Source organism: Panulirus ornatus, chromosome 48 (assembly GCF_036320965.1).
Source record: "Panulirus ornatus isolate Po-2019 chromosome 48, ASM3632096v1, whole genome shotgun sequence".
In the NCBI taxonomy this organism is placed as follows: Eukaryota; Metazoa; Arthropoda; class Malacostraca; order Decapoda; family Palinuridae; genus Panulirus; species Panulirus ornatus.
This window is the reverse complement of record NC_092271.1, coordinates 7,903,009-7,917,316: the sequence shown is the minus strand read 5'-3', so window position 1 is coordinate 7,917,316 and position 14,308 is coordinate 7,903,009. Positions and strand designations below refer to the sequence as shown.

The 14,308-nt window shown below is 40.5% G+C and overlaps 1 protein-coding gene across 2 annotated transcripts in view; it reads right to left on the bottom strand.

Annotated features, from left to right (window-relative positions):
• The window catches only part of LOC139764065 (DNA polymerase nu-like), a 665,939-nt gene that overhangs the window by 390,609 nt on the left and 261,022 nt on the right, over positions 1-14,308 (bottom strand). Inside the window, exons 3-4 of one of the 2 annotated variants that reach the window (XM_071690521.1) lie at positions 13,246-13,471; positions 11,739-11,845 (exon numbers count right to left, since the gene is read on the bottom strand). In XM_071690521.1, coding sequence (XP_071546622.1) covers positions 11,739-11,845; positions 13,246-13,471 — 333 coding nt within the window. Of the gene's footprint in view, positions 1-11,738; positions 11,846-13,245; positions 13,472-14,308 lie in introns of those variants that run through there. The other variant, XM_071690520.1, reaches the window with a different exon arrangement.

Here is a 14,308-nt window from a genome sequence, read left to right as displayed (position 1 = left end):
TATTGATTGAGAGGGTGAACGCATGTACAGAACATCGAATTGGGGAAGAGCAGTGTGGTTTCAGAAGTGGTAAAGGATGTGTGGATCAGGTGTTTGCTTTGAAGAATGTATGTGAGAAATACTTGGAAAATCAAATGAATTTGTATGTAGCATTTATGGATCTGGTGTAGGCATATGATAGGGTTGATGAAGATGCTTTGTGGAAGGTATTACAAGTATATGGTGTGGAGGTGATTTGCTAGAAGCAGTGATTAATTTTTACCAAGGATGCAAGGCATGTGCACGAGTATGAAGAGAGGAAAGTGATTGCTTCCCTGTGAATGTCAGGTTTGCGGCTGGGGTGCATGATGTTTCCATGGCTGTTTAATTCATTTATTGATGAGGTAGTTCGGGAGGTGAATACCAGAGTCTGGAGAGAGGGGCAAGTATGCAGTCTGTTGAGGATAAGAGGGCTTGGGAAGTGAGTCAGTTGTTGTTCGCTGATGATACAGCGCCGGTGGCGGATTCGGATGAGAAACTGCAGAAGTTGGTGACTGAGTTTGGTAAAGTGTGTGAAAGAAGAAAGCTGAGATTATATGTGAATAAGAGTAAGGTTATTAGGTTCAGTAGGGCTGTGGGACAAGTTAATTGTGAGGTAATTTTGAATAGAGAAAGACTGGTTGTGAAGTGTTTTAGATATCTGGGAGTGGATTTAACAGCGGATGGAACCATGGAGGCAGAAGTGAGTCGCAGGATGGGGGAGGGAACGAAGATTCTGCGAGCTTTGATGAATGTATGGAAGGCTAGAACGTAATTTCGGAGAGCAAAAATGGGTGTTTGAAGGAATAGTGGTTCCAACAATGTTATATTCTCCAACGTTCACAGAACCTTCGCCCCCTCCCCCACCCTTTGACTCACTTCCGCTTCCATGGTTCCACCCGCTGCCAAATCCACTTCCAGATATCTAAAACACTTCACTTCCTCCAATTTTTCTCTCTTCAAACTTACCTCCCAGTTGACTTGCCCCTCAACCCTACTGTACGTAATAACCTTGGTCTTATTCACATTTACTATCAGCTTTCTTCTTACACATACTTTACCAAACTCAGTCACTAGCTTCGGCAGTTTCTCACGCGAATCAGCCACCAGCGATGTATCAATCAGCTAACAACGAACTCACGTCCCTAAGCCCTCTCACCAATAACAGACTGCATACTTGCCCCACTCTCCAAAACTCTTGCATTCACCTCCCTAACAACCCCATCCATAAACAAATTAAACAACCATGGAGACTTCACGCATCCCTGCCGCAAACCGACATTCACTGAGAACCAATCACTTTACTCTCTTCCCACTCGTACACATGCCTTACATCCTCGATAGAAAGTTTTCACTGCTTCTAGCAACTTTCCTCGCACACCATATACTCTTAAAACCTTCCATAAAGCATCTTTATCAACTCTCACAAATGCCTTCTCCAGGTCCATAAATGCTACATACAAATCCATTTGTTTTTCTTAGTAAATCTCACATTCTTCAAAGGAAACACCTGATCCACAATATGAATATATATATTTTTCTTTTTTCTTTCAAAGTATTCGCCATTTCCCGCATTAGCAAGGTAGAGTTAAGAACAGAGGACTGGGCCTCTGAGGGAATACCCTCACCTGGCCCCCTTCTCTGTTCCTTCCTTTGGAAAATTAAAAAAAAAAACAAGAAGGGAGGATTTCCAGCCCCCCGCTCCCTCCCCTTTTAGTCGCCTTCTACGACATGCAGGGAATACGTGGGAAGTATTCTTTCTCCCCTATCCCCAGGGATATATGTATATGTATATATATATATATATATATATATATATATATATATATATATATATATATATATATATATATATATATATATATATTGATTTTCCAAAAGAAGGAACAGAGAAGGGGGCCAGGTGAGGATTTTCCCTCTAAGGCCCAGTCCTCTGTTCTTAACGCTACCTCGCAAACGCGGGAAATGGCGAATAGTATGGAAAAAAAAAAAAAAAATATATATATATATATATATATATATATATATATATATATATATATATATATATATATAATTTTCCAAAAGAAGGAACAGAGAAGGGGGCCAGGTGAGGATATTCCCTCAATGGCCCAGTCCTCTGTTCTTAACGCTACCTCGCTAACGCGGGAAATGGCGAATAGTTTGAAAATATATATATATATATATATATATATATATATATATATATATATATATATATTGATCGCTGATGATACAGCGCTGGTGGCTGATTCATGTGAGAAACTGCAGAAGCTGGTGACTGAGTTTGGTAAAGTGTGTGGAAGAAGAAAGTTGAGAGTAAATGTGAATAAGAGCAAGGTTATTAGGTACAGTAGGGGTGAGGGTCAAGTCAATTGGGAGGTGAGTTTGAATGGAGAAAAACTGGAGGAAGTGAAGTGTTTTAGATATCTGGGAGTGGATCTGTCAGCGGATGGAACCATGGAAGCGGAAGTGGATCATAGGGTGGGGGAGGGGGCGTAAATTTTGGGAGCCTTGAAAAATGTGTGGAAGTCGAGAACATTATCTCGGAAAGCGAAAATGGGTATGTTTGAGGGAATAGTGGTTCCAACAATGTTGTATGGTTGCGAGGCGTGGGCTATGGATAGAGATGTGCGCAGGAGGATGGATGTGCTGGAAATGAGATGTTTGAGGACAATGTGTGGTGTGAGGTGGTTTGATCGAGTAAGTAACGTAAGGGTAAGAGAGATGTGTGGAAATAAAAAGAGCGTGGTTGAGAGAGCAGAAGAGGGTGTTTTGAAATGGTTTGGGCACATGGAGAGAATGAGTGAGGAGAGATTGACCAAGAGGATATATGTGTCGGAGGTGGAGGGAACGAGGAGAAGAGGGAGACCAAATTGGAGGTGGAAAGATGGAGTGAAAAAGATTTTGTGTGATCGGGGCCTGAACATGCAGGAGGGTGAAAGGAGGGCAAGGAATAGAGTGAATTGGAGTCATGTGGTATACAGGGGTTGACGTGCTGTCAGTGGATTGAATCAAGGCATGTGAAGCGTCTGGGGTAAACCATGGAAAGCTGTGTAGGTATGTATATCTGCGTGTGTGGACGTGTGTATGTACATGTGTATGGGGGGGGGGGGTTGGGCCATTTCTTTCGTCTGTTTCCTTGCGCTACCTCGCAAACGCGGGAGACAGCGACAAAGTATAAAAAAAAAAAAAAAAAAAAAAAAAAAAAAAAAAATATATATATATATATATATATATATATATATATATATATATATATATATTATTTTTTCTATTATAACTTGTCACTGTCTCCCGCGCCAGCGAGGCAGCGCAAGGAAACAGACGAAAGAATGGCTCAACCTACCGAATTACACATGTATATACATACACGTCCAGAAACGCACACATACATACCTATACATCTCAACGCACACACATATATACACACAGACACACACACACATATACACATGTACATAATTCATACTCGCTGCCCCCATGTATATATATATATATATATATATATATATATATATATATATATATATATATATATATATATATATATATGTGTGTGTGTGTGTGTGTGTGTGGAGAGAGAAAAACTGGAGGAAGTGAAGTGTTTTAGATATCTGGGAGTGGATCTGGCAGCGGATGGAACCATGGAAGCGGAAGTGGATCATAGGGTGGGGGAGGGGGCGAAAATTCTGGGAGCCTTGAAGAATGTGTGGAAGTCGAGAACATTATCTCGGAAAGCAAAAATGGGTATGTTTGAAGGAATAGTGGTTCCAACAATGTTGTATGGTTGCGAGGCGTGGGCTATGGATAGAGTTGTGCGCAGGAGGATGGATGTGCTGGAAATGAGATGTTTGAGGACAATGTGTGGTGTGAGGTGGTTTGATCGAGTAAGTAACGTAAGGGTAAGAGAGATGTGTGGAAATAAAAAGTGCGTGGTTGAGAGAGCAGAAGAGGGTGTTTTGAAATGTTTTGGGCACATGGAGAGAATGAGTGAGGAAAGATTGACCAAGAGGATATATGTGTCGGAGGTGGAGGGAACGAGGAAAAGTGGGAGACCAAATTGGAGGTGGAAAGATGGAGTGAAAAAGAATTTGTGTGATCGGGGCCTGAACATGCAGGAGGATGAAAGGAGGGCAAGGAATAGAGTGAATTGGATCGATGTGGTATACCGGGGTTGAAGTGCTGTCAGTGGATTGAATCAGGGCATGTGAATCGTCTGGGGTAAACCATGGAAAGTTGTGTAGGTATGTATATTTGCGTGTGTGGACGTATGTATATACACGTGTATGGGGGTGGGTTGGGCCATTTCTTTCGTCTGTTTCCTTGCGCTACCTCGCAAACGCGGGAGACAGCGACAAAGCAAAAGAAGAAAAAAAAATATATATGTGTGGAATGTGTGGAAGTCGAGAACATTATCTCGGAAAGCAAAAATGGCTATGTTTGAAGGAATAGTGCTTCCAACAATGTTGTACGGTTGCGAGGCGTGGGCTATGGATAGAGTTGTGCGCAGGAGGGTGGATGTGCTGGAAATGAGATGTTTGAGGACAATATTTGGTGTGAGGTGGTTTGATCGAGTAAGTAATGTAAGGGTAAGAGAGATGTGTGGAAATAAAAAGAGCGTGGTTGAGAGAGCAGAAGAGGGTGTTTTGAAATAGTTTGGGCACATGGAGAGAATGAGTGAGGAAAGACTGACCAAGAGGATATATGTGTCGGAGGTGGAGGGAACGAGGAGAAGAGGGAGACCAAATTGGAGGTGGAAAGATGGAGTGAAAAAGATTTTGTGTGATCGGGGCCTGAACATGCAGGAGGGTGAAAGGAGGGCAAGAAATAGAGTGAATTGGAGCGATGTGGTATACCGGGGTTGACGTGCTGTCAGTGGATTGAATCAAGGCATGTGAAGCGTCTGGGGTAAACCATGGAAAGCTGTGTAGGTATGTATATTTGCGTGTGTAGACGTATATATATACATGTGTATGGGGGTGGGTTGGGCAATTTCTTTCGTCTGTTTCCTTGCGCTACCTCGCAAACGCGGGAGACAGCGACAAAGCAAAAAAAGAAAAAAAAATATATATGTGTGGAATGTGTGGAAGTCGAGAACATTATCTCGGAAAGCAAAAATGGCTATGTTTGAAGGAATAGTGGTTCCAACAATGTTGTACGGTTGCGAGGCGTGGGCTATGGATAGAGTTGTGCGCAGGAGGGTGGATGTGCTGGAAATGAGATGTTTGAGGACAATATTTGGTGTGAGGTGGTTTGATCGAGTAAGTAATGTACGGGTAAGAGAGATGTGTGGAAATAAAAAGAGCGTGGTAGAGAGAGCAGAAGAGGGTGTTTTGAAATAGTTTGGGCACATGGAGAGAATGAGTGAGGAAAGACTGACCAAGAGGATATATGTGTCGGAGGTGGAGGGAACGAGAAGTGAGAGACCAAATTGGAGGTGGAAAGATGGAGTGAAAAAGATTTTGTGTGATCAGGGCCTGAACATGCAGGAGGGTGAAAGGAGGGCAAGGAATAGAGTGAACTGGATCGATGTGGTATACCGGGGTTGACGTGCTGTCAGTGGATTGAATCAGGGCATGTGAAGCGTCTGGGGTAAACCATGGAAAGTTGTGTGGGGCCTGGATGTGGAAAGGGAGCTGTGGTTTCGGGCATTATTGCATGACAGGTAGAGACTGAGTGTGAACGAATGGGGCCTTTGTTGTCTTTTCCTAGTGCTACCTCGCACACATGATGGGGGAGGGGGATGGTATTCCATGTGTGGCGAGGTGGCGGTGGGAATGAATAAAGGCAGACAGTGTGAAATGTGTGCATGGGTATATATGTATGTGTCTGTGTGTGTATATATATGTGTACATTGAGATGTATTGGTATGTATATTTGCGTGTGTGGACGAGTATGTATATACATTGTGTATGGGGGTGGGTTGGGCCATTTGTTTCGTCTGTTTCCTTGCGCTACCTCGCAAACGCGGGAGACAGCGACAAAGCAAAATAATATAACAATATATATATATATATATATATATATATATATATATATATATATATATATATATATATATATATATGATTTGGTAAACAGAGAAGAGGTAGTAAAAGCTTTGCGGAAGATGAAAGCCGGGAAGGCAGCAGGTTTGGATGGTATTGCAGTGGAATTTATTAAAAAGGGGGATGACTGTATTATTGACTGGTTGGTAAGGTTATTTAATGTATGTATGACTCATGGTGAGGTGCCTGAGGATTGACGGAATGCGTGCAGAGTGCCATTGTACAAAGGCAAAGGGGATAAGAGTGAGTGCTCAAATTACAGAGGTATAAGTTTGTTGAGTATTCCTGGTAAATTATACGGGAGGGTATTGATTGAGAGGGTGAAGGCATGTACAGAGCATCAGATTGGGGAAGAGCAGTGTGGTTTCAGAAGTGGTAGAGGATGTGTGGATCAGGTGTTTGCTTTGAAGAATGTATGTGAGAAATACTTAGAAAAGCAAATGGATTTGTATGTAGCATTTATGGATCTGGAGAAGGCATATGATAGAGTTGATAGAGATGCTCTGTGGAAGGTATTAAGAATATATGGTGTGGGAGGCAAGTTGTTAGAAGCAGTGAAAAGTTTTTATCGAGGATGTAAGGCATGTGTACGTGTAGGAAGAGAGGAAAGTGATTGGTTCTTAGTGAATGTAGGTTTGCGGCAGGGGTGTGTGATGTCTCCATGGTTGTTTAATTTGTTTATGGATGGGGTTGTTAGGGAGGTGAATGCAAGAGTTTTGGAAAGAGGGGCAAGTATGAAGTCTGTTGGGGATGAGAGAGCTTGGGAAGTGAGTCAGTTGTTGTTCGCTGATGATACAGCGCTGGTGGCTGATTCATGTGAGAAACTGCAGAAGCTGGTGACTGAGTTTGGTAAAGTGTGTGAAAGAAGAAAGTTAAGAGTAAATGTGAATAAGAGCAAGGTTATTAGGTACAGTAGGGTTGAGGGTCAAGTCAATTGGGAGGTAAGTTTGAATGGAGAAAACCTGGAGGAAGTAAAGTGTTTTAGATATCTGGGAGTGGATCTGGCAGCGGATGGAACCATGGAAGCGGAAGTGGATCATAGGGTGGGGGAGGGGGCGAAAATTCTATGAGCCTTGAAGAATGTGTGGAAGTCGAGAACATTATCTCGGAAAGCAAAAATGGGTATGTTAGAAGGAATAGTGGTTCCAACAATGTTGTATGGTTGCGAGGCGTGGGCTATGGATAGAGTTGTGCGCAGGAGGATGGATGTGCTGGAAATGAGATGTTTGAGGAAAATGTGTGGTGTGAGGTGGTTTGATCGAGTAAGTAACGTAAGGGTAAGAGAGATGTGTGGACATAAAAAGTGCGTGGTTGAGAGAGCAGAAGAGGGTGTTTTGAAATGGTTTGGTCACATGGAGAGAATGAGTGAGGAAAGATTGACCAAGAGGTTATATGTGTCGGAGGTGGAGGGAACGAGGAGAAGTGGGAGGCCAAATTGGAGGTGGAAAGATGGAGTGAAAAAGATTTTGTGTGATCGGGGCCTGAACATGCAGGAGGGTGAAAGGAGGGCAAGGAATAGAGTGAATTGGATCGATGTGGTATACCGGGGTTGAAGTGCTGTCAGTGGATTGAATCATCGCATGTGAATCGTCTGGGGTAAACCATGGAAAGTTGTGTAGGTATGTATATTTGCGTGTGTGGACGTATGTATATACACGTGTATGGGGGTGGGTTGGGCCATTTCTTTCGTCTGTTTCCTTGCGCTATCTCGCAAACGCGGGAGACAGCGGCAAAAAAAAAAATATATATATATATTTATATATATATATATATATATATATATATATATATATATATATATATATATATATATATATATATATATATATATATCATCCCTGGTGATATGGCAGGAAAAATACTTCCCACGTATTCTCTGCATGTCATAAAAGGCAATTAAATGGGGTGGGAAAGGAAATGGCTGGAAATCCTCTCCTCTAGTTTTTACTTTTCCAAACCAGGAAGAGAAGGAAGCCAAGTGAGGATTCTCCATCGAAGGCTCAGTCCTCAGTTCTTGGCGTTAATGCGGGAAACGGTGAATCTGTGTGAAATTATGTTTTTGTGTGACAACGGATGTTCAGTTTGTTTATTTGATTTGGTGGAAAAGAAGGTAAGTGAGAGAGTTATGAAGACAGGGGAGAATATGCAGTCTGTGAGGTATGAGACTGCCTGGGAAATGAGTCGATTGTAGTTTGCTAACAATACATCACAGATGACACATTCAAGTGAGAGAAAATGCAGAAGCTGCTGACTGAGTTTGGAAAAGTATATGCAAGGAGAAAAATGAGAGTGAATGTGAAGAAGAGAAAACTTATTAGGTTTAGCAGGCTTGAGGGACTGGTTAGTTGGGGGCGAGTCTGAAAGGAGAAAAACTGGAGGAAGTGAAGTGTTTCAAATACCTGACAGCGAACCTGGAACGAATGGAAACTGATGCTCTGTACATGCCTTCATCCTTTCACTCACCATTCTCTCAAACAACTTACCAGGTACACTCAACAAAGTTCTACATCTGCGATATGAATACCAACTTTGTCCCCCTTGCCTTTATACAGTAGCCAATCCTCAGACACATCACCATGGAGATTATAGTGGATGGTACTACAAATGAATTTTTCAACGATGACGGTGACTGTATTATTGACTGGTTAGTTACGATGTTCAATATATGTATGGCTCACGGTGATGTTGCCTTAGGATTTGCAGAATGTATGTACAGAGCCACTGTAAAATAGTAAGGGGTACAAAGGTGAGTGTACCTGGTAAGTCGTATGGGAGACTAGTGATTGAGAGGATGAAGGCACGTACAGAGCATCAGAATAAGGAGGAACAATGTTGTTTCATGAGTGGGAGAGGATGTGTGGATAAGGTGTTTGCTTTAAATAATGTGTGTAAGAAACAATTAAAGAAAAAGAAGGATGAGTATGTGGAATCTAAGGATTTGGAGAAAGCATATGATAGGGCTGATGGAGATGCCTTGTGGAAGGTCTTACAAATCTAAAGTGGAGGATGGAAGAACCATAGAAAAGTTTTTATCAAGAGCATAAAATATGTGTGCAAGTAGGTAGATAGGAGCGAGTAGTTCCAGGTGAAGCTGGGTCTGAAGCAGGGGTGTGTGATGTCCCCTTGGTTGTTTAATTTGTTTATGGAAGGGGGAGTATGCAATCTGTAGGGGGTGAGGGGGGCCTGGGAAGTGAGTTGGTTGTTGTCTGCTGATGATACAGCACTGGTCACAGATTTAAGGAAGAAACTGCAGAGTTGGTGTCTGAGTTTCGAAGAATGTGTGAAAGAAAGAAGTTGAGAGTAAATGAAGCAAAAGCAAGGTTATTAGGTTTAGCTGGGAAGAGGTGAATTAAAGGTGTGGTGTGAGTTTGAACAGAAAAAACTGGACAAAGCACTGGTGATAGATTCGAGAAAGAATGAAGAGTTGGTGTTTTAGTATTGGAGAATGTGTGAAAAAAGGAAGTCGGGAGCAAATGGAACAAAAGAAAGTTTATTAGGTTTAGCTGGGCAGAGGAGCAGTTAAGGCATGGTGTGAGTTTGAACAGAGAAAATTAGGAGGAATGGGGTTTTTTCAAGAGACCTGGGAATGGACATGACAGCGGATGGAGCCATGGAAACAGAAGTGAGTCTAAGGGCGGGTGAGTAAATGAAGGTTCTGGGAGTATCAATGAATGTGAAGGTACAGTAATTTCAACTCTATTGTAAGATGTGAGTAGAGGTGGTTTGATTGAATCAGTAATATAAGGGTAAGAAAAAGGTGTGGTAATAACAAGGGTGTGCTTGTGAGAGATGAAGAGGATGGAATGAAATGACTTGGAAATTTGGAGTGAATGCGTACTATAAGGTTGACAAAGATGATATATGTCTAAAAAGTAAAGAAGAGGAGAATGGGGAGACCAAACTGGAAATGAAAGGATGAAGTAAAAAAAAGATATGTAAGAAGGTGAAAGGTGTGTAGGGGATAGAGTAAATTAGACTAATGCGGTGCACGTGGGGAAAGGTGCTGTCAATGGACTGAACAGCTGGGGGAAAACATGGAAAGGAACGTGGAGTCTGGTTGTGGATAAGGGGCTGTGGTTTCAGCGCATTACACATTACTGCTACAGAATGGATGTGAGCAAATGAAGCCTTTTCTTCATCTGTCCATAGCTCTACCTTGTTAATGGGGGAAGTGGCTAGCAGTTATTAAAGACAATATAATATACAGTACTATATCTTAACTGATGTCAACATTCATCAAATGCTTTTCCTTGGGTCATAAGGTTGAGAGATTAATTCATCATAGTAAAAATTCAATAAAACTCTCAACTTTTTAAATACATAGAGTGCACACATTGAAGAATTCATATAGTGGTCATCTGAACATGCATCCAAATTTAATGTAAACACATACAGCACTTCAGTTCTCCCATCTATACTCCCAATTGTTGCGTTAGAGCTCAGTATCAACAATTTTCTTCTTTATAAGTGAAATGAATGAGAAGCACCTAGCATTTAGAGCAGTAGTTACAGATGTGTTGATATGATATGAGATACAGTAGTGGATGACTGTACTGCAATAAAGTGATATGATGGTGCATGACAACGTATTGAAATTTGGGATGTACTTTATATGGCCATGTGATGGTATCCCTTAACAAATTTAAGTACCACAAAGAACAGCAGATGTGAGGAAATGTGTCCAGAAATATTCCTCAGGAAAATCTCATTTCATGAAATAACGTCTTTGGTAAAGTTGACTTCACTGCTTCGTTTAAAGTGATTTTACCTAGTTTAAGACTTTTCAGGAATGTATCAAATAATCTAATAAGAGTGTTGGGAATTAGATTACAATAATCAGCTTGCATTTCCAAACTTTGCTTTCTGCTACACCATCAGAATCTTTGGAAATGACCAGTATCTATGCTGTGGAAAAATTGAGTCTGGCAATTGCTGGTCCCAAACATGCTGAACTAAAGACATTTCACAGTATGATACAAACAAACACAGTTTTCCTTGACAAAACTTGGTGATCATTCTGTGTTCTACCTTATGTTCTCTAAACCTGTATCCATGTATGAAAGGAATATCCTTAAGAATATGGTTTTCCAAGACTCATAAGCAATGATGCACATATTACAGTACCCATGCATCATAATGATACCCACCTGGGACACCATGACTACCTATCACTCCACAAACTCTTAACTCCCATCCATTCGTATCACCTACAATGAGCCTTTTCCCAAAAAAAACCATTTTCATATTCTTCTTTCAAGTTTTCTCAACAAAGGATTCATAACCTATTCCTTATCACTGCATGAGGTAATGCATGGCCTGCATGAGGCAATGCAACCATGTATCACTCAGATCTATCACACTATAATTTCATAGCTAAACATTTGGGCTTATACATTTACAATCATATAACTTTTTCCAACAACCTACCTCTCATTAAAATCCCACATCTTCCTTCACGCAGCTAGATATACTATGTAAAGGGCCTCATCTCCCACCCCTTACTGAACTTCAATTACACAATCCACTAATTTCATTTGGTCTTGCATATACCAAAATCATCCTTCCAAAAAATACCTCCAATATCCATCTGCACTGCTCATTTACTATTCTCACATAAGTACACATATTCTAACTATAGTCCAACATAGTTCCACCTACCACAAAACTTACCTTGTTTGTGATCAACGTCAAACTTCTTCACAAGATAAGCAATGGATTCTTGAGCATCGAAGCAGATTTTACGTACCTGACTAGTCATGATGCTACAGATTAGTGACCTAAAACAACAAGGAATAAAGAAAGAAATTGAAAAACTAGAACAATACTTGAGATTATTCATTAAATGATATTTCATAAATGGGATTTTGAATGAGAGTACAGCCACACCACCGACCTTCCGGTAACTGATAGTTCGATGACTCCTTTAGTCCGGACAAAATTAGGCGAGGGAACTTGAAATTACCGCGGCCACCAGACAAGTTTACTGGGCGGCCACAGCTGGCGTTGTGTGCAGGGTGCGCTTATTTACATTCTTTACGATGCACTTGGTGGTGATACCGCAATTCTGTGATATTCTTAGCGTATTTTGCTTAAATTTAACCCTAGCTATGGCTTCTAAGACATATGAGAGTCAGTCGTGGTGTCAAACGTAAACACCAGTCAATATGAACCGTGGTGTTTCGGTGCGTAAGCTGTAATGACATCTACAGTATTGGTTCATCAACTGTTTATGATAAAGAAGCAAAGGGAGAAAATATTGAAATTCTATGCAAATAGCGATTCCAAGAAGCAAATGATTAGAAAAACTACGAAAGATGGTAAGAGTACTGAGCACGATCGAGTGATGATGGAATGTTTTCGACAGCGTCGGAGTGATGGAGTGGACTTGTCGGGTAGCATGATAATGGACCAGGCCAAGTTGTTCCATGAAGAACTTAAATTACAACATGAGCGTGACTATAGAGAAAATGGCTTCAAAGATTCAAGAAGCGTCATGGAATTTCCATGAATAAAGTGTGCGGAGAAAAGCGGTCTACAAACCACGAAGGAGCTGCCTGAGTATGTGGACGAATTTGCGAAACTCGTAACTAACGAGCACCTCAGTCCTGAGCAGGTGTATAATGCTGACGAAACTACGTTACTCTAGCGATGCACATCTAGGAAAACACTAACAACAGAAGACGAAGACCCCTCAGGATTCAAGCAATCTAAGGACAAACTTACCATCTTAGGGTGCTCAAACATCTAATATTTGTTTGATTTAAATTTCTAGCAGTCCATGGTATACTTTATACACATGGGAGATGAATAATTAAGGGGTTAGAGGTATGTTGATGAATTATTATCAAGTGACCACGGTTGGTACGGCAAAATGGTTAATCCGTTAAGGCTTTGGAACCAGCAGTGCCGGAAACTCGGTGGTGTTCCTGTACTATATTAGTACCAAAACACAATACATACATCCTACATTTTACGTAAGACAACAATTCTTATTTTCTGCTACTCAAAATCATTTAAGAGACTGGGTATTATATGGAAACTTGTACAGGTATCAAACGTACGGCTTAAATTGGCAAAAAGCTGGGTTCATTATTTATATGACCATAAAAGATCCTTCAAAATATACATACAGATCAGTAAACAGGTAAGTAAATTTTGCATGCAAAGTACTCCCTACCTGACTTTCTCTTTGTTGTTATTTGTATCAGCAGAGAGTTTGTATACAATAGCAATTTCTTCAGCATATTTTCTCTCTTTATCAGGAGCAACTAACTTAACTGTAGCAACATTCTGAGATTCTACTGCATACCCACATCTGGTAACTTCTGGATCATTCACTACAAAAATATTTTTCTGTTGATTATTTGTCGGGAATGATGAATGGTTGTCTTGCAATGGCAGTGCTGTTGAAGATGTTTAAATATCAGTATATTTTCATAATTGTGCCTACCATAATCAACTGGTATTTTCTTAGTAAGCCAACAACTATAAAGGCAATCTAAAAATCAAGGGAACCATAAGGGGATTGTGGTGTATTACATAAAGGTGGTAATGAAATTAACTCCAATAATAGCATAACATCAAAAATCAAAAGTAAGTTTTTTTTAAGTGTATCCTACATCAAAGCACAGTATGTTGTATGCAATAACTGTATGAATAACTGTAAGATATTTCATAAGCCCATAATAGCAGGCAAAATTCACTACTAACCTTTAGTTCAACAAAAGTTACAAACTACATGACATGAACTTTCATAGCAATACCAGTAAGTGAGGGTAGGTATATGCAAGGCAACGGCATGCAGTTTCAATATTCAATGAAATAAATGTCAACAGTAATTTTTGCTTGTGACTGACACTTTTGGAATACTGCTGTAAATCTCAAAGGGATGATAAAAACCATTCATTTTCTGCAACTTGAATCAAAGCTCTAGAAACCGTTAGATATTTAAACAAATATATAAGTTCTGAAACATGATAATGATTTTTCTACCAAAGACAGTGCTCTATGAACATCAAAGAAAGCACTGACTAGGCTGGGAGATAAACCATCATTCTACCCATCAAACGTAGGAGCAACCATAAACAATCAACCTTCAACCATCATTAAATATATATATTTTTATTCACTGGGACTCAACGTCCACAGAGAAATTCATGACATCAGAGCATGGATGTAATGATGTGTCACCCTCATTCATTCACTGATGTCTGTGTATATGGCTGGTCACTTTAAGAAAG